The sequence below is a fragment of the Hoplias malabaricus genome, chromosome X2 (genome assembly GCF_029633855.1).
Source record: "Hoplias malabaricus isolate fHopMal1 chromosome X2, fHopMal1.hap1, whole genome shotgun sequence".
Taxonomy (NCBI): domain Eukaryota; kingdom Metazoa; phylum Chordata; class Actinopteri; order Characiformes; family Erythrinidae; genus Hoplias; species Hoplias malabaricus.
In genome coordinates this window covers 6,090,291-6,109,952 of record NC_089819.1, presented here as the reverse complement: position 1 = coordinate 6,109,952, position 19,662 = coordinate 6,090,291, and the positions used below count along the sequence as shown (strand labels likewise).

Below are 19,662 nucleotides of genomic sequence, written 5' to 3'. Positions count from 1 at the left end.
GAAATTCTGGAGCAGCTGCACATGAATCTAAGTTACCATGTTCAATGCCAAACGAAGGCTAGAGGTGTATGAAGCCACCCAGCATTGGGTTTTATCTGCTCTGTGATGGAGGTCTAGTATGAATCCAACCTATATGCACCACCAGTACCTGACCTTACTAATGCTTTCATGCCTGCCAGCAAATCCTCAGTGCAATGCCCCAACATCTGAACACTCACTCCAATGAGTGAAGAGGCTGTTGCTGCAGCAAAGAAGGACACATACCCCAATAATACCCATCTTTTCAGAAGTTGTTTTTGGATGACATGCTCAAAAATTCTGATCATAGAACAGCAATGCAATGTATTCCCAAAACCCTATATACGGTCATGTTAATTAAGTGGTATTGCTTTTTTGATAAAAACAGAAGTGCAATATCACCACTAGATGGCGTCAGATAAGCATAGACTAGGTTCAAAACATGTGGTATTGACATGGGAGATCCCCTAGAAAAGCAGAAGTGAGTAAGATTCAGTGACGTCAGTGGAGCAAGCTGAGTGTGCAAAGACATAGATAACAAAACCAACATTTCAAGGAAATAAACGCATTTCTTTGTCGCCGAAAGCACCAGCAGAATTTCCCTCAGCAAAGTCCACAGCACAACAATGAGGAAAGGCCTAGAGGTAATGCTTTAGCAGTAAGCAGGTGGTTGTGGACAGGAGCACACAGTAAACAAAGCATCACAGAGTCTGCAGCCAAATAAGGTAGCGCCAACTTAAATCCCTTGATTCAGTGCCAGAGCTAGAGTAAATTATCACACACACACACACACACACACACACACACAATTAAATCTCCAAAATATTAACTTTATAAGAGAAGAAAAAGCTTTAACTTTTAAATCATTTTGGAGCATTTCTATTGGTCTATTCATCATGACATTTTACAGTCGATGTGTTTAAATGATGTAGCAAACAAAAATCTACAAAAATAGAGATTGTTTATTTATTTATTTATTGAACGTGTCGCTATGTATACATGAACCAGTCACAATATTAAAACCAGTGACATGTGAAATGAATAACACTGACTTCCATTGGCACTTGTTAAGGGGTCCAAGGAAAAACAACCAGTGCACATATACACTCACTAATGTGTGAAAAGAGCAAAGGCTAGCCCATCTGGTCCAATCCCACAGAACACTTACTGTAGTAAAAACTGCTGCTTGCTATGTATGGGGCCACTTAGCTGCAAGCTGGAAAGAGTGCCCATGCAGCCTCCTGTTCACCAATGAAAGCCACCCCAAACAGGACATGAGCATCAGAATTGGACCATGAAGCTGTGGAAAAAGCTGGCATGGTTTGATGAATCACATTTTTTTACATCTTTTGGAGGACCAGGTGCTTCTGCTTTGCTTTTCTGGGAAAGTGATGGCTCCAGGATGCTCTATGGGAAGAAGACGAGCCAACAGAAGCCGTGTGATGGAAAACACTGGGTCTTGGCATTCATGTGGCTGTCATCTGATATGTACCACCAGCCTAAACATTGCTGCATGACCAAATCCACCCCTTAATATCAACAGCATTCACTCATGGCTTTGGCCACACACACACACACACACACACACACACACACACAAAGAGCAAAATGTGTTCATGAATAGTTTGAGGAACATGACAAATAGTTTGTGGTACTGATTTGGCCTCCAGATCTCCCAGATCTCAATGTAGCAGAGCATCCATGTGATGTGCTGGAAGAACAAGTCTCACCTATGGAAAATAGACTCTTAAAAATAGGTGCTTTTTTGGAGCAATGCCATAGAAAAACCGCTTCTGGTTCTGCTTCACTCCAATTTTAAGGTTCTTTACCTATTTAAATGTTATTGGCAAACATGGTTCTTTATGGAACCAAAAGAGGTTCTTCTATGGCATCGCTCAAAGAACTTGCACATGGCAAATTACAAGACTTCAAAATGTGCTGTTAACATTTGTTGCCATCTAATAAAAGAAAACTCTCAGTGGTCTTGAGGAGGCCATGCCTTGATGGATCAGAGTCATTTTGCCACCTACACAAGCAAGTGGCTTGAATGTTATAACTAATGTATACACTGAACCATCACTGGATTTGGAACACCTACCTTGTATCTACACTCCCTGTCCATTTAATCAGCTCCCACTGACCATACAGGAGCATTTTGTGCTTTTAGAATTACAGACTGTAGTCCATTTCTTTCTTTGCATAACTTCTTTTCCCCATTTCACCCTTCTCTTCAATGGTCAGGACCCCCTCTACACTAATGATACTGCAACATTCTTGAAACTAAATGTAACCACATCACGGGAAATGAATGTTTTGTTTTTTGGAAAAACAATTATGTATTCATTGTGCTTGATGTATTTGACCTTCAATAAAAGACCACACCCAGTGTCACAGTCTTTCCCAATGCCAAGTGTTACTGCCACCTCCTCTGCCTTTTTTTTCCAAATTCTTTGTTAATACTTAAAGTTTTAGACTGAACAAAAGTATAAACAGAACATTTGTTTTTGCTTCCATTTTTCATGAGCGTATCTCAAAGATCTAAGACCTTTTCTATGTACACAAAATATTTTCTCTCAAATATTTTTCAAACATTTGTCTAAATCTGTGTTAGAGAGCACTTCTCCTTTGCCAAGATAATCCATCCACCTCACAGGTGTGGCATATCAAGATGCTGATTAGACAGCATGATTATAACACAGGTGTGGCTTAGGCTGGCAACAATAAAAGGCCTGTTGCCCATGATTTGAATGTTCATTTCTCTACGATAAGCCATCTCCAAAGGCGTTTCAGAGAATTTGAACCGACTTGAGTGCCCCCCACCCCCCCAAAAATAAATAAAATGAAATAAATAAATAAGTGTAGAAGTAAACTGCACATTTCAAAGTGGCCTTTAATTGTGGCCAGCTTAAGGCACACCTGTGCTATAATCATCACCTTGATATGCCACATCTGTGAGGTGGCTGGATTATCTCAGCAAAGGTCAAGTACTCACTAACGCAGATTTTTCAATAAACAGTATTTTTATGTTAATAGTTTTTATCTCATTTTACTGCATACAACTCACTTTACTGCATACAAAGCTAATTTGGTCACTGTTTAGGAAAGATATCCTATTTACTAAAGAATTTCAACAGTATAAAAAGATGACGATTACACATTCCCTCCCACTCCCCCCTCCACTAACACAGTTTGGCCCTGTAAACTCTGTAAAATCTGTAGTAGCCCAGACTAAAAAGCTGAATCTCAGGTGCTCACACTGCTGTGATGGAATCTAGATTTTAGCCCTTTTATTAAAATATTTTTATAAATTACCTTCTGTGCTTTAAAGAGAAGTATATATGAATCAATGAGCAGCAAACTGACAAAAGCAACAGTAAAACATAAAACTCCATAATTCCTGTTGTCATGAAATATATTACTGTTACTGAATTACTGAAAGTAATAAATTTACCATACATTTTATTTTGTAATTTACTGGTTTTAAAATCAAGCAAATCTTTGGTAAGGGTCAAAATTGACACTTTTTTTAGAAACAGTACATTTGTACTTACAATTCTGGTCTATATTTTACTTCCACTTATTAGCCACTTTCTTTCCCTTACTGGACACTATTACTAGAAATGCATTCTTTGTGGTTACCCTTAATGGCCATTGTATATAAAATACCTAACTTTTTACTTTCTCTCCCTGGCCAGTGTGTGTCGATTACAGTTCAACTGTAGAAGTATACAACATTTGAAAAACCCATAAACATATCTATTTGGTTGCTCGCTGGACACAGCAAGCTTTCCAAAGCCAAGCGGCCCTTGTCTGATCTGACCCCATCCAAAACAGAAAGAAAGATGAAGAGCTTCCAAAGTATGCTAAATTTAGCTACTCTCATCCCAGAGTCTCACAAACCACCATCAACAAAACCTCCCTCTTCTCTCGACTGAATTGTTTTACTCCATGCAATTCCATGCCAGATTAAACAGTCAAAGTGCCTTGTGCCATTGTTGTTAATGTGAGCCAAATGTATTCAATCACTCAAGACATGTTTGGGGTCTGGTGTTGGTTGCTTGACTTTTTCACTGGAGCTATAAGGCTGAAGTGGCTAACATCCTGGCTAGAAAACAAAACAGTAAATCCAGTAATGTTGTGCTTCGGAAACTTGTATGGTGGTCAACCTGCGTGATCCTGCTGGGTAACTGGCTAAACCAACACTTAGGTTAGTTAGGTTAGCTTAGGATGCTAATGGAAGCAAATAGTTAGATAAACAAAAAGTTATCATCCAGCAATGCACCAGCTAACTGTATCTTAGTATACAAATGGACAAAAAAAATACTACAGTGGATGTATGATGCTGACATTTTTTGGTTTTGTTTACACACAGCAGAATGTTATTCAATGGCAGTGAATTAAAGCATAAGGTACATGTTTCTATGAAAGTGGTCCATTTTGACGGTCACTTTAAGGTCCACTGCAGGAGTCTGAAAGACTGGTGGTGGTTGCCAAACATGTGTGTGTGTTTTGGTTGGGCATTAGTGGGGCAGGTTGGGTGTGAGCTACGGTTGATGGTTCATGGCTTTGAAGGTTGATCCTCTTATGGGCTTTAGTTGCCAGGCGGCAAGACTAAGCTCTGTAGGGTTTTCCCTCGATTTAAGCCCAGCAGCTTCAGAACCGGTCCTATCTAGTGAGCCAATCCAGTCAGTGGGTTTACCGTTAATGACTGCAGTGTAACTGACAATGATTTTGGAGGAAATGTTGATTGAGTCATGCTAGTGGGATAAAAATGTATATCTTCCTTAAAGATCACTAAGATCACTATAAAACTGCAAAACTTCATACAGTGTGAAGTATGGTGGCTGTGTTAAAATTATGTAGTAAACTAAAAATGGACAAAAAAGGAGATACATGTTTCCATTGAACAGTGACAATATACAAAATATGATTAATCAAAAACGTGAATGCCAATGATGTGGTCTATATCTCTAGATCTTTTCCTAACACATAGACCACCACTTAACCCTTGAGAGCCTTAACTAGTTCTTTAAGAAATGGATTCAAGCACTGTGTACCATAGCAGAGGCCCTCCCATATCTCTTTGTCAGTGTACTCTGCTCTGATAGAGAGGTACTCTGGGGTTTTGTTGAACCAGCTCCAGAAGCTTGCTGTGTTTAACAATAGTCTTTGTTAGGATGAGTTTTTATGAGCGAAAGCTGTTCTTGCTTAGGGAAGATGACAGCCAAGACCAGAATAGCACGTTTGACAGAATGTTAAGATATTATGAACAAATGCACTTGTAAATCATATCTTCATCTTACTACATGCTGTGTTGTTTTACAATATAGCCACATGTGAAAATTTAACATTTGCAATTTACAGACAAATATTAATACTGAAAACCAGGCATGGCTGGTCAATAGGTGGTGCTAGGATGCCAACCTCACTGGTGGAAATATATATATTTTTTTACTTTATAAAATAATCAATTTATATAAACATTAGCTACTTATTTGTGATATTAATATGTTACAAATGCAAAATATTGTGTAATATATAAAATATTTAGAAAAACGTTGCTACTGGCCAATGTTTCTATTGGCTGCGCTTCTGCACTGAGAGTTCAATAAAAGAATCAGGAACAGTTGCAGAGAACAAATATCACTACTATCCAATTCTAAACATGTATCTCCATTTTTGTTGATTTTATTTTACTGCATATTTTGAACACAGCAGCTGTCCTTCACACTGTGTGAAAATGTTATGATAAATGGACCAATAGAAATGCTCCTAAATTACTCAGAATAAAATCTTTTTACATTGAGTTCCATTGAACAGTTTTCTTTGTAACATTACTAATTTGTAATTACTAAAATTAGTGTTTTTGTTAATATATCTGTTTCTGAACAGGTCTGTAATGTAATTTACATATAATATACAATAATGTATCTAATGTACCTGAGCACATTATAGTTGTACTTTTATGATTATTTTGATAACTATTAGTGTGCTGATTGGTTTTTATGTTAGTTATAAAAGGACTGATTTACACAGAGCATTGGTGTCCTACAGTTTGTATTTAATTATATTGGGGTCGCTGTTGAAACTGAAAATGTGGCAAAAATATCCATAACTAGAATATTTTTCACCAGCCACCACTGTTGAAAACAATATCCCTCGATAAGGCCCAAAGGCACTAGGATGAAAAATAAGATGAGAGTGGAAAAACAAAGACAGAAGGACAGAAAATTTGGCCCTGTGGTTGTTTACCACCAGCAGTAGATTGATTCAGCTTATTCCACATTTCTGGAACATTCATAGTCCAACATGTTCACCACTGCAACAGAATAGAAACAAGAGGGCTTCTGAAGTCCCAAATATTTGGGAAGTTCCATTACTTGGTTATCAGTCACTGTAGTCTTGTGCAAACTCTGTTGCTATTCCAGAAATTTGGATTGTAGAGCCAACATTTGTCCGAAATTAAAAACAGCAAACTAGGGGTTGGGAATATCGATAGATTATTATCTACCAAACACAGAATAATTTAAAGCAATGTTTCCAAATCCCAGCTTAGGACTCTATAGGAACTGCATTGTTTAGTGTTCTAAGACAAATAGGATAGTTTGGAGATCACATTAATATAAACCTGCCACGATTAAGAAAGAAACCATAGATTCTGTCAGGTGTTGTAATAAATCTAGAGGAAAGCTATAGCTAATGTTTGTTTATTTGAGTTGAGCTATGCCTGACTCCAGCTAGGAAATGCTCCACCATCTCTGTAATACAGAAGCAAATGGTACTTGAAGAAATAATTTTCTGGAAATGGTTGTTGGTTTCTGACTTCCATTCTCCAAAATTAAGGCTCAGAAAAGTCTCTGATGGGCAACATTTTAAATGTGAAATGATAGTAATTAATTGATGCTGAAAAAGGTTCACATTATAAAAAAGGTAGTTTAGTGTGTGACTAGGGGCATACCATAAAAACTGGCCAATGCATGCAAGTAATAAACAGTGTTGTCCTCCAAGTGTGTTGAGTCCAATTTAATTGCATTAGGTGTAAGATTCACCTTCACCTTCTTGTTTTGATAGCATTGTGTAATGGGGTAAAATCTAGCAAGAAGGTCAATATGCTGAGGCAAAAATAGATAAAAATTCTATCAAAACAAAGTATGTTTATACACCTCTGTTCTTAGTCTGCTACCAACTGTTCCTTTAAATTCTTTTTTTTTAATCAAAAATAATAGAACATTGTTCCTGGTGGTTGCCATTTAGGTTGTTAACAGTAAATAAATGAATAGCTGTTTTCATTAAACTGGCCTTGGCTTTAATATCAGATTTAAGCAATGGAACAGGAGTAAGTGTTGGCTTGTTTCCGATGGTTCCTCTCCATAATCCTTTTAATAGTCATACGCCCACCGTAATCGCCTTTACTGTACAGATCTCAGACCCATCATGGGATCCTCACACTCTGCCAAAGACCTCACCTTTCTCACCCCACATCCTTTCATCACTCTTATCCTTCCGTCATTTTTCCCTTGCTTTAAAAACCTTAAGCCAGTCTCAGGTTTCTGCTTGATGGTAGTGATGTTGGTGGTGATGATGAGATTTCATTAACAGTTAAATTTATTTATATAGCACTTTTTTAAACACCCAAAGCTCTTCACATACTTTTGTAATATTAGGGAATTGCCTTAACCACCACAATTGGAGACTAACTACTATTATCCATGGGATGCAGTCACGTGGTTTTTCTTTTGCTGTGGGTGCTTGATTGTCTGGTTTCAGAACACAGTTCTAATGTAAACAGATGGAAAAGATGAATATATTTATCTCATACACAGCTCTCCTCCAAGGGCGGCACGGTGGTACAGCAGGTAGTGTCGCAGTCACACAGCTCCAGGGACCAGGAGGTTGTGGGTTCGATTCCCGTTCCGGGTGACTGTCTGTGAGCAGTTGGTGTGTTCTCCCTGTGTCCGCGTGGGTTTCTTCTGGGTACTCCAGTTTCCTCCCACAGTCCAAAAACACACGTTGGTAGATGGATTGGTGACTCAAAAGTGTCCGTGAATGTGTGTGTCTGTGTTGCCCTGTGAAGGACTAGCGCCCCCCCAGGGTGTATTCCCCGCCTTGTGCCCAATGATTCCTGGTAGGCTCTGGACCCACCGCAACCCTGAATTGGATAAGCGCTTACAGATAATGAATGAATGAATGACAACTCTACTCCAAGCACTGAAGAGATTCTCAAAACACTCAGAAAGTCCACTGCCTGTTTGCATCAGACGGGTTAAAGATTCCAGTGTTGCATAATGAGGAGAAAAGATAACTGTATTCTGTTAGCCACATTAGCATTTTCGTCATAGGATCTAAAGGAGAACTGTTAGCATGTTAGATTCTAATGCATTTCTATGCTCTTGGTAAGAAACCACAAGCACAAGCCTCATACTATTTTGTCTCATTCTTTTCCCTCTTTTTAAAGGGTAAATAATCTAATCCCACTCTCTCAGAGTGCTGGGTTTGGCTTAAAGTTTAATAGTTTCCCTTGTCTGAATATGTGAGTGTCAGACATAAAATAACGTTTTTGTTCACTCTTATAGTGCATTGTGTGTAAAAATAATTTATAGACAGGTATAAGGTTCATGTTTCCCTGTCAAATCAGCGTCTATTTACTCCCTGGGTGCAGTATTTTAATGTTTTAATGGCAAATGATGTGTGGGCTGGACAGGAGCCAAATGTCATGAGCTGGGCTTGACATGATTTATGGCAAATGATGTGTGGGCTAAACATGGGCCAAAAGCCAACAGTCAAATTAGCTGGAAGCAGCCTGACTCGCCCTACGTCAATGCTGTCATTTCTTGCCAAATGTGGGCCCTAAGAGAACTGCAGATGTGCCACATTTGGGACAATTCTTTGTCCACTGGGTAAGGTTGTCCGTTGGCAAGTTTTGGCTACTGCATTGAAAAACTCACAGCACTAGCTGTGAAACTATGGAACACTAGGAACAGTGAAACAGTGAAATGGTTTGCTGTGAATTGATGGAACTCCATCAAGCACTTTTGGAACAAATGCATGTGATCTAGATTAAAACCTGTTCAGAACAGAAGAAAGTGTTACTATAAAAAAATACAGGAAACAAACTCCTTATTAACTCCTTTGTATTTTGTCATGAAACTCCCATTGTAAAACTGATGAAACATGCCATTATATTTTTTTCCAATGAAGCACCAATTGCATAACCAGGCTCACAGACTCACACGATCAATAACTGTCCACACCTCAGGGAAAGGTATTGCTTGTAAGGACTTGTGCCTGTGTAATGACTCAGTGACTGTGATAAGATCTTACTTCAGAGGAAACTGAGCGGCTGTACGACAGCTTGATTCCTTGCTCGGCTCAATACACTGGCCTGATATTAATCTACCATCGTGGAGCAATCCGGGCTTATCAGGCTTCCCTTTCCTTTATCCAGCTCTTGCCAAGTGACTGATGGATGGGCGGTGGTCGCAGAGGCCAGAGTGCAAACGTTTGCTTGCATTATTGTCGCTTTTCCTGAGAAGGAGGCTGCCTAAGAGACTTGTGTCAAACACTTGCGTGAATCCAGGGCTTGGATCTTTAGGCAAGAACAACAATGCCTCAGGATAAGGGAATAGAGTCATTACCATGACCAATGATTGCTATCACAAATTGAGACCATTTCCTTGGTAGTGTACAAAAGGATTGCTACAAGAAATGTCCTAAAGGAAGACCATGCCCTGCAGACTAGCCACTTAAATGTCACAACTACAAACAGCCCAGAAGTTCCAATTCAATATCAGAGCATAACCATGAACTTTACCGCCAAGATAGTAGTTGACAAAGCGATGAGAAATCATAAATGTGTCGATACAAGCTATGAGGTGTCACATAGCCTGCCTCGCCCACATGGTGTGCCAAAATTCCATTTCATGATTCTAAGGAAATCTTGAAATGTTTTCTTGGAAAAGAAAGAAATATTTTAAGGAGCAGCTGCACATGGGCCCAACGTCACCATGCCCTGAGGATGATACACCACCCAAATCATATCTGCTCTGTGGTGGCCTTGTGGGGGTCCTGACCATTGAAGAGCAGGGTGAAATGGGGATAAAGTATAAAACCAGGTGGACCATATTCTGTAATTGTACAAATACAAAGTCTTCCTGTATGGTCAGTGGAGCTGATAAAATGGACAATGACTGTTGAGATACTCTGTGGATACTGTGGTCTACAAATGTTAGACCTTATAGTGAAAGATTACTTCACTTTTCTTCCCAGGTATGGTAGTCCAGTTTCTGTCCAATCAAGTCAATGCAACATAACCTGACAATTAACAGTTTTTATAACAATTAATATAACTAATATAATCTTTTACTTATTGTGGCCAAGAAATGCCTACGAAATATGACAAACGCACAAAAGGACCAATCACATGCCTGCTATTCTGGCATGACATGTTGAAGCAGCCTTTCACCTCGGACAAGTACCAGAGCCAGTAAAATACCATACACAGAAGAGCATATACACTGAGGTAAAGAGAGTCAATCAGAATGCAACTGACAGAATCTTGACATTGAGGCCAGTGTAACGCATTGAACGTGTCAGACCCTCCATCAACTTGTGGACGGAGCATCTGTGGCTGAGACTACTTATAAAGTGGCCTAGATCATTTGAACTGATAGCAGTAAGAGTGAACACTTGGATTGAAGTTAACTTAAGTGACACGTTGTCAGTTGTGGGTTTAAACCTTGGACTTTGCAGAGGTTTCCAGGTTACAGTAGAACACAGGAGGAATGTACTGCCAATGTGTGATGAAATGCTATTACATCAGCGATATGAAACTACTCCAGGCTTCCAGGAAAGGGGAATGATTCACCCGTGGGTTAGGGATAGGTAGAATGCTGTGTTCAGTTCAAAAACGTCACAATGAATCTGTTAATCATCAGATTACATCATGCATTGGTGAATCCTGTTCTGCGTCAGATCTTTATGTGTACACAAACTCACTGTCCACGTTTTACAAGTGTTGTTTTTTTTTTTGCATCAGGGGAAAGAAATAATCAGGAAAACATTCAATAAAAGCTTCAACAAATTTTTTAATTCTCTGTAAGGGGGGTTGCGGCTGCTCAACATCCTTTCAGGCCCATAGTGTTAAGATGATCTTCTCCCAGAATTAAGGAATGGACACAAACAACTTTGGATCTGTTCAGCCCTGAAGTTGAACACCAGTTTTGGGAACTCTTGAACCTAATGGTCCTACTGCTTCCACAGTGACTTGGATGGACTCAAACTGCCAACTATTGAAACTCATCTGCAAGGTTAAGCAAAAATCTTATCACATTCCAAAGCCATCATAGTTAGAATAGAAGCAGAATCACTGTTTATGACAAAGAGACAAATATTTGCCACAATTACAAAATCGTCTTATTTCTGCACACAATCGACCAGCGCTGCAGAAACACCCAGGGGAGTAAATAAACAAGGAGAGAAATGGATATATAAATAGGAGGCAAGTTGGCCTATTGTCTGGGAGCAGGGAGGGCTTCCGTGTGGTGTCCAGCACCTGTGGAGAAGAGCAGTAAAACAATGGCAAGGCCGGCCGCTGGAGCCTCAGCCAGACATGGAGTCTGCCAGCAAGCCCCTCAGGAAGAGGCTTCTCTCGGCCACACAGAATAGACAGGACAGAGGCCAAAACAATGGACAGAAAGGCCCGGGCTGGACACTTCCACTGAGGTTAGATGCCTCATTGCTCTGCCCAAAGAACAGGGAGTACTCATCTCACACAATCACACACACACACGCCGAACAAGACAGGGTCGCAGGTTACAAGGCGCCAAAAGTTTACACAGCGAATCTCAAGGGAAGATACAGGAATGCTTTGTTAATTACGTTTTATTAGCCTTTAAAGACAAAGACTAACACCAGAGACACAAGCTTGATAGTGATTACATCAGAGACTTTGAGCCATGATTTATTCAGAGGACACTAGAAAGTGAAAGCTTTCTGTGGAAGTTAATATATGAAACCAGTCCTTTTATGTAAAAAAAACTTACCCATTTTATATTTAGCTCTAATTTCAATAAATTAAATCAATAAACATAGACTTAACAAGGTTTCTATTTCACTCTTTTATAAAGTAGATGTTGTGATACTGAAATGTAGTCATTAAGTTATAAACCAATCTAGGCCAATAAATCTGGTTTCAAAGTCCAGGATGTAATAAAATGGCCAGTGAGTGGAAATAAAAGGTGGATGTTTCCAATAAAGTGGCCACTGATTACAAGTTAAAGAAGAGTGTGTAGAATAAATTGGCTAGTATGTGGCAGTAGAAAGAGGCTGTTTCTAATAAAGTGGCCAGTGAATGGAATAAGGTGAGTATTTCTAATAATGTGGCAAATGAGTGTCAATAGACAGGGACTGTTTCAAAGTGGATAAAAAGCAGTTGAAGGTGAGTGTTCTTAATAACAAGAATCGTAAGTGTAGATTCTGTTTCTGTGAAATAAATGTACTCCATTGCCAAGTGGACACTATTTAAACTGATTAAGGGAAACTGAATAATTCCATGTTTTTGAAAGAGATCTGTCTTTGTTGTGCATTTCACTGTGGTGTGGTCACTTTTTCCATATTTTAGTTTCATTCATCAGTCCAGAGATGGGTCCATTTATCACATCAACACTCCCCAACAAAGCAGGAAAACGGAATTTGTGGCAGATCCCCTGCTGAAATGTCATAAATATTTTGCTGGGTATGAAATGTGCAGGACTGTGGGCAATGCCAAAGGAATGAGGGTCATCTCTGACGCACTGTGGGTATCACCATGGGAGTGTGGGTCAGTTCAAATATACTGTTGTTATTGCAGTGGGAACAGGGGAGGTCAGTTTCGATACGCTGTGTGCATCATTATGGGAATGGGGGTCAGCTTAGACCCACTGTGAATATCACCACAAAAACATGGTTAAACTCCCGACGCACTGTACTGACGCCATGCTCGTACAAACATACAGCTAGCATCCACAATAGACTGATTCATCCAAAGCCAATTGTGGGCCTGTGCATTGTCCTAGTGTCCACTGGTGGCACTGGGCTAGTGACTAAGAAAGTAAGAACTTACCCAACATTCCAGACACCATGTTTTGTCCAAACTGCCAAGCTATGAGTATGTAATATGAGGAGGGTGGGTTTGTGGGGGATCTCCAGACAGCTGTTTTTCTATGCCTTTGCTGAAAGAGCATTCAGGAAGGAGGTCTTTGGGGAATGATGCTATGTCAGATCAACGCAAATGAAGGAAAGCCCTTTGGAACATGCCACTCCATGCCCATCCTCCTCTCGGAAATGCCCCACTCTCTCCCAGTCATCTGGCCTTCTATTGTATCCTGAATGGAGCCAGATTTCTCTTCTGTACTGACCTCTTGGTGCACAGAGGTACAGTTCAAGACCCTCCCCCCTACAGCAGAGACTGTGCTTGTTAATAGACGCAGATATTCAAACTCATTTTAGGTCATACTTCTCAAACTCACTCTTAAATCATTTTTTATTTTCTTCATATGTTTATATATTTATAATATAGGTGTTGAATACTTTTTTCTTGTCACTACAGAGTTAGATTAATAATATGTAAATATGTAAATGTGTGTGTAGGAAATAAATGTAGTCATTTTTATTTTTACGTCTTTACTCCTTACATTAAACATTCTGGGCCCCATGTGGTTAGAAAAAGCGCTAAAAACTTTAGACACATTAAAGTGTCAGTGTGCAATCCAAGACTTGAAACAGAGAATCTGTTTTTGACGAACTGAAAGGCTTTCTGAACCTGTCCTCGGAGATCTGCAGTTCAAAATTCAAACATGCGTATGCTCTTTTGTCATTTTATGGTAATTGTTACATATTATTAAAATGATTATATATAGTAAGCTTTCATTTCAATTCCCAACAGCATTTTCTGTGTGTTTCTGTTTCTAAGAAACCAATCAGTTGCAAAGTTTCCTTACGGTATATTTAGAAAGACTGCAGTCTTCGCTGGAAGAATTTAAGTGACTTGCCATTACTCAGTCTCAAATAACACCTCAACAAAACCCCCACTTCCGTTAAAAACTGACTAACAAGGGCCAAGACGTCTGGAAGATTTTGTCCATGCAGCTTTATATAAAGCCGTATCTAGGCAGAAGTGACTGTTGAATCAACACAACAGGCCACAAGTCACACGCAACCACTGTGTTTCTCTTTTTTTATATTCTCGGTGTCCTCCCTTACTCAACTTTTTTTTTTGCCTGCAGCTTCTCTCAGTTCCTCTATGGCCTGTCCACTTCACAACTGGTTCAAGCTGGAAACAACGGTGAGTTACACACAACGGTCAGTTGGTCTCCTTGGCTATATACTATGTATTATATATACACATATACATAGTATATATACACATACATTCACACAAACACACCGCAGCCATGCTGTCTGCTAACTTCAAAGTCTGCTGACCCCAGCTCGCTGAAAGCCAGGAAATGGGTGGGCAAAGTAGGATAAGCCCAAAAGTCCAGCTGCAAGGTTCAGCCCTTCCACCACTAAACAATTGGCCTTAAAAGGAAAGTTGTCTATAAAAGAAGATAAAACAAGGAACAGCACAAGCATCTGCACACATCTGCACTCAGAATGTATTAAGTATTCCTGTACATTTAAGTAGTTTACTACAATCGATTACGGCCAGAATCAAGAGCCAAATACTGAGTCAAACCCAGAGTGAGGTCCTGAGTCTAGTACCAAGTCCTGCCTCATGTCTCAAGCAAGCTCTGAGTCAAGGCCCAAGTCAAGTCACAGTGAATTCAAAGTTAAGACAGCCATGTCTTTCTTAACTAGAATGTAGCTTTCTCTTAAATTCGTGAAATATCTATTGATGTAGTGTGTTTGGTAGAATCTCTGGTCTTTACACATGCAGCACTACAATAATGTACATTCTGTGCTTGGATGTCACCATCATCCACTAGCAATCGAGCGCTCACTATCAAGCCATCAGGATCTGTCATGGGGACCACCTTACCCACCCAGAGAGAGAGAGAGAGAGAGAGAGAGAGAGAGAGAGAGAGAGAGAGATGAAGGAGAGAAAGCTAGAAAAATATAGGGGAAGGGAGGTTTCCCTGCTACGAGGACTATTTACCTGAAAGCACCTCTTACACTACCCATCCCCCAGCTGCCAGGTAAAGTCGTCTCTCTGCCCCTGCCCCTCCCGCACACTCAGGTCATCGCCACATGCTGCAGGCTGCTAGTCAGATGTCAGATGACGCACTCCAAACCGCACAGAACCGGTATGAGCCTGCCGAGCTTAAACGCCACCCTCAGATCCTCCCTCTCTCCATGTCCATGGCCTCTAATCTCACACTGTACCTACCGCCTCACCTCTCAAACTCTCTCAGCCCTGTTGGTGAAACCGACTTCTAGATAAAAGTTAAAATATAAAAGGTCTTAGCAGCTAGCATCCCAACTAGCATGAATACGGGGTACCTATGTGTGTGTCTACCTTCGGGCTAAGCCCTAAGGGGATGAGTTGCTAAGCAAAAGCCTGGTAATGCTGATTATCTGAGCGCTTATCTGGGGAGCGAGGTGATGGAATCCACCTTACACAAACACAGCGTAAGCGTCCAAGCCTTAACCGGTCCATGCTGGTTTGACTAGCCATGTAGGGAGGAAGGTTCTGTGAAGGGTATCTCTAGCAGGGTTGAGAGAAACTGAATCTTATCTCAACAGAGGATGGATACATGTGTGTGTGTGTGTGTGTGTGTGTGTGTGTGTGTTGTGTGGACTTGAAACTAACACCACTGACTGAAGTGAAACTAAACAAATACCTAGCAATAGATGTATATCTTTGTCCTTGTAATCCAGATTTTTCATCTTCACTTTATTCTGGAGATGATTTAAATTTGACAAAAATGACAAAACTAGAAAATAATAAATTGAATGAAATAAATAAAATTCCAAGAACAAGTCACAGGAACAAAAGCACCTCCAATACTTAGTTAAATTAGTGCACAGGCTAGTCCAATGCCTGGGAGCCTTCACGCCCCTCTAGGCTTTGAGTATGGTGACCTTAGTCTCATGCAGCTGCTCCTGAGCATCCCATTCTATTGATCAAATTCTGTGGACTACGCAAGCGGTGTGTGCACTATTAAATGTTTGTGCCAGCACTGGGTGCACCTAAAACAAGCTAAATTCACTAATAAAAAGGGTTGCAGAAAAGTAGGCCTAAAAATCCAACAACATTGGTGTAAATGATTTAGTCGGGTGTAAATGGAGCTGCTAATGACATTGTGGACGTTACATCAATCAGTCATAATGTTACTATCACCTCCTTGTTCCTAAACTGATTGTCCACTGATTTATGTTCCGTTTGTAGTTCTAGAATTACAGGCTGTAGTCCATCTGTTGAATACCTGCTGTTCTTCAATTGACATTACCCAGACCGGACCACCATAGAGCTGGTATGATTTGGGTAGTGGATGCTTTTGGTTGGTGCACTATTCTCAGACCAGCAGTGAAACTAAAGGGTTTAAAAACTTCCGCTGCACTGCTGTGTCTGATCCACTCATAACAGCACAGCACACACTAACACATCACCACCTCATCAGGGTCACTGCAGCTCTGAGGATGATACCTGCTTGTCAGTGGACCATTGAAGCACAGGGAGCTAACAAAACACGCAGAGCAAAAGATGGACTACACACTGTGATTTTAAAACTACAAAGTGAAAATATTTGCTAAGTGGAGATCATAAAATAGACATTAAATGGAAAAGCAATGTGTTGGTAGTAACGCTATAGCTGATCAATGTATATATTAGACAAGAGCGGCTCTCTGTTTTGAAGTATGACCTTCAGACAGCTGCTAGAGTTGTATGAAGTAAAACTGAATTCTGGAGTGCGGGATCTTCAATACCTGGGACTTATCAACAAAAAATAAGTACCTGACCTCATTAATATCTTTGTGATTGCCAACTTAATTTTCAGAACTTGATTTCATATGGTGTGGTCTTAATAATACCAAAGTTACAGCAGGGGTTTTTCACAGCTGTAAAGGAAGGATGATGTCTCCAGACTCGCTGAGAACTTATACTCTTACCACATGTGGGCAGTGGTTGCCACGGTAATGACAAGTAAGAATTTTCTGTTTCGGTGTTATGTAACTCCCAGACGTCAGTTTTGGGTGAATTCTGTCTGGGTTGAGACAATTTGACAATAAATGCATCAGCATATAATTCAATGGCTTTAAGTGCGAAAAGTGGTGCAGTGTTTTTGCAGTTTTTTGTGCAAAATCAAGTTGAGGAACACAATACCTTATGCCATAACATTTAGTCATGTCAGCAAATAAATCATATCTGTGGGTTAAAATATTTTGATGGCAGTATTAAAATGAACATTTTTACTATACTGTAGTCACTGTAGCAGGCTACTGTATATATTTCCATTTTTATTTAATGTACTCTTAAAACAAAGGTGCAACAAAACAGGTTTGGTTCTATAAAGAACCATTTTGCTAATATTGTTTAAATGAATATGCTCAAGTTATGGATTTTTAAACCCTTAAAAGGTTTTCCACACTCACACATCTCAAACAAAAATGGTTCCCAATGGAACTAACAGTGGTTCTCATGGCATGGCTCAAAGAACCTTGTAGCAATTTTATTTTTGTGATGTATAAGTACATACCCTGTAGTGTAAGGCAGATTTTAAACTGCATTTTTTAGAACTTTGCAGACACCCCACCTCCTGTCTGAGGAGTACACTTTCTGAAAAAATACCTCATTTCATCTCCAGGAATTATGTTCTTCTATTTTACAAATGTCTATAGTGAAAAATTCCAAATATTCAGCACTTCTTCTGGAGAAGATAGCTTAATAAGCCTTTAGGAAACAAAGGTAGATTTTCACTGTTTGTGCCTTTCATGACCAATAATATACCTCTACCTTTATTTCTGAGATTGTAGGTGTCAAAATCTTTTGGAAATCTAGTGTATACACAGTCCATCAAGATTCGTATGCTCTTTTTAATGCTCTTTCCAACGGTCACTGGAGAATAACAAGAACAAGGTGAAGACAATGAGACGTTAAATGTTAATAATTTATTGTGAAACAGCTCCAAAAAGTTGTAACAAATAAATTAGTTGCAACTGGATTCTAAGTATTAAAAATAATAATAATAATAATAACAACAATGTGTCATGACACAGGAAAACGAGGCAAAAGGTGACAACATTTACAGGCGCATTTTTATAAATATAAAACTGAGGTGTAATAAAACAGGCATGTTCTTCATCTTCTCGTAGTTACGAGGCACCTTCAAAAGTGTAATAAGAGTTTGTGTCTCAGTCTCATTGGCTTCAGGAAAAACGAAAAAAGCGCGGGAATGCCATAAAGTTCCACTCTGGCGTCATCGCCCTCGGCTCATGTGCTAGAGGGACGCGTCTCCAAGGCAACCGCGGTCAGTGTAGTAACCGCTGTAACACCGCTTCGTGAGCTTGTTCACTGTTGTCCTTCAGTAAAAGTCACGGTTGGGCTGTTTACAGGCTTTTTGCCCGTTTGCAGCGACCGTTGCATATACGTCCCCATTTTCAATTCCATCTTCGCGACAGTCCGCTGCGGCCTCGCCACTGTAACGTTAGCCGCTCCGTGCGCGCGCCCACGCACCACTGGGCTTTGTATAGATTTTGGTGAATATACAAATGTTTCAATGACTTCATCCCATGTTCCTTCGCTCAGCGCACGCGCAGAAAGCCTCTCACGGCGGCGGCGATGCGCAGGAACTTGTCTCTCTTGCGCTGCCGAAGTGCCGTGAGCGCGCGCGCCGTCTCACCGGGGTCGTGCGATGCCGCCGCCGCGAACACCGTACGCGCGCGCTCCTCTGCCTTGGCGTCGCCCGCCTTCCGCAGGAGCCGAGCGAGTGCGTCTTCGCGCACATGCTCGAAGATGTGAGCAGCCGCGCGCTTTCTGCGCGCTGTGTCGAAGCCGCTGCCGTGCACGCGGGGCGTCACGCGTCGACTCTCGGAGAATGAAGACATCGCTGCTGCGCGTTTGGTTCGTTTTCTTGTCTATTTTCTCGCGAGCTTTTGTTACGTTTGCGCTTGTATCTCGCGCTTCTTTGTTCTTTATCTGTCGGGTTTCTCTCGCGAGCCTTGTGAGCTTTGTTAGTTGGTCTCTCGCGCTCCTCTTTCTGTGCTCTGAATAAAGCTCTGAGGGGCGCGTGGCCGGTGTTGAGCAGCTGAGCGCGACGTGTGAGATTTAAAGGAATCAGGGATGACGTTACCGGCGCCAGAGAACGCCCTCTCATGGTCTCCGCCAATAGGGGCGCAGAGGACAGGCGCCAGCGTGTGCGTGTATGTGTGTGTGTGTGTGTGTGTGTGGAGGGAAGAGGAGGGGGGGGGGGGGTAAGTAGTGTGTGTGTGGAGAGAGAGCGTGAATGTTGGGACCTGTGTTAATTAATTACCAACAAAGCTCAAGCATGATGAAATTAATTATACAGTTGTTTGCAGTCTGTTCCACAAAGCAGGATTTATGACTTAGTCCCTCAGCTGTTGTTCTGCTGGACACATCTGATTTAAAGCTGAAGTTATCTCATAAACTGAGAAACCCTGCACTGTTAAATACCCCCTAGGAATGATCATGATCATTTTGTTGATTTT

At 40.6% G+C, this 19,662-nt stretch overlaps 1 protein-coding gene across 1 annotated transcript; it reads right to left on the bottom strand.

Moving 5' to 3' along the window:
• Window positions 1-18,092: 18,092 nt before the first annotated feature.
• LOC136677235 (transcriptional and immune response regulator-like) lies at window positions 18,093-19,236 on the bottom strand. The gene has a single exon (XM_066654708.1). The coding sequence runs from the start codon at window positions 19,039-19,041 to the stop codon at window positions 18,739-18,741; it is 303 nt and encodes a 100-aa protein (XP_066510805.1). The 5' UTR covers window positions 19,042-19,236; the 3' UTR covers window positions 18,093-18,738.
• Window positions 19,237-19,662: the final 426 nt, after the last annotated feature.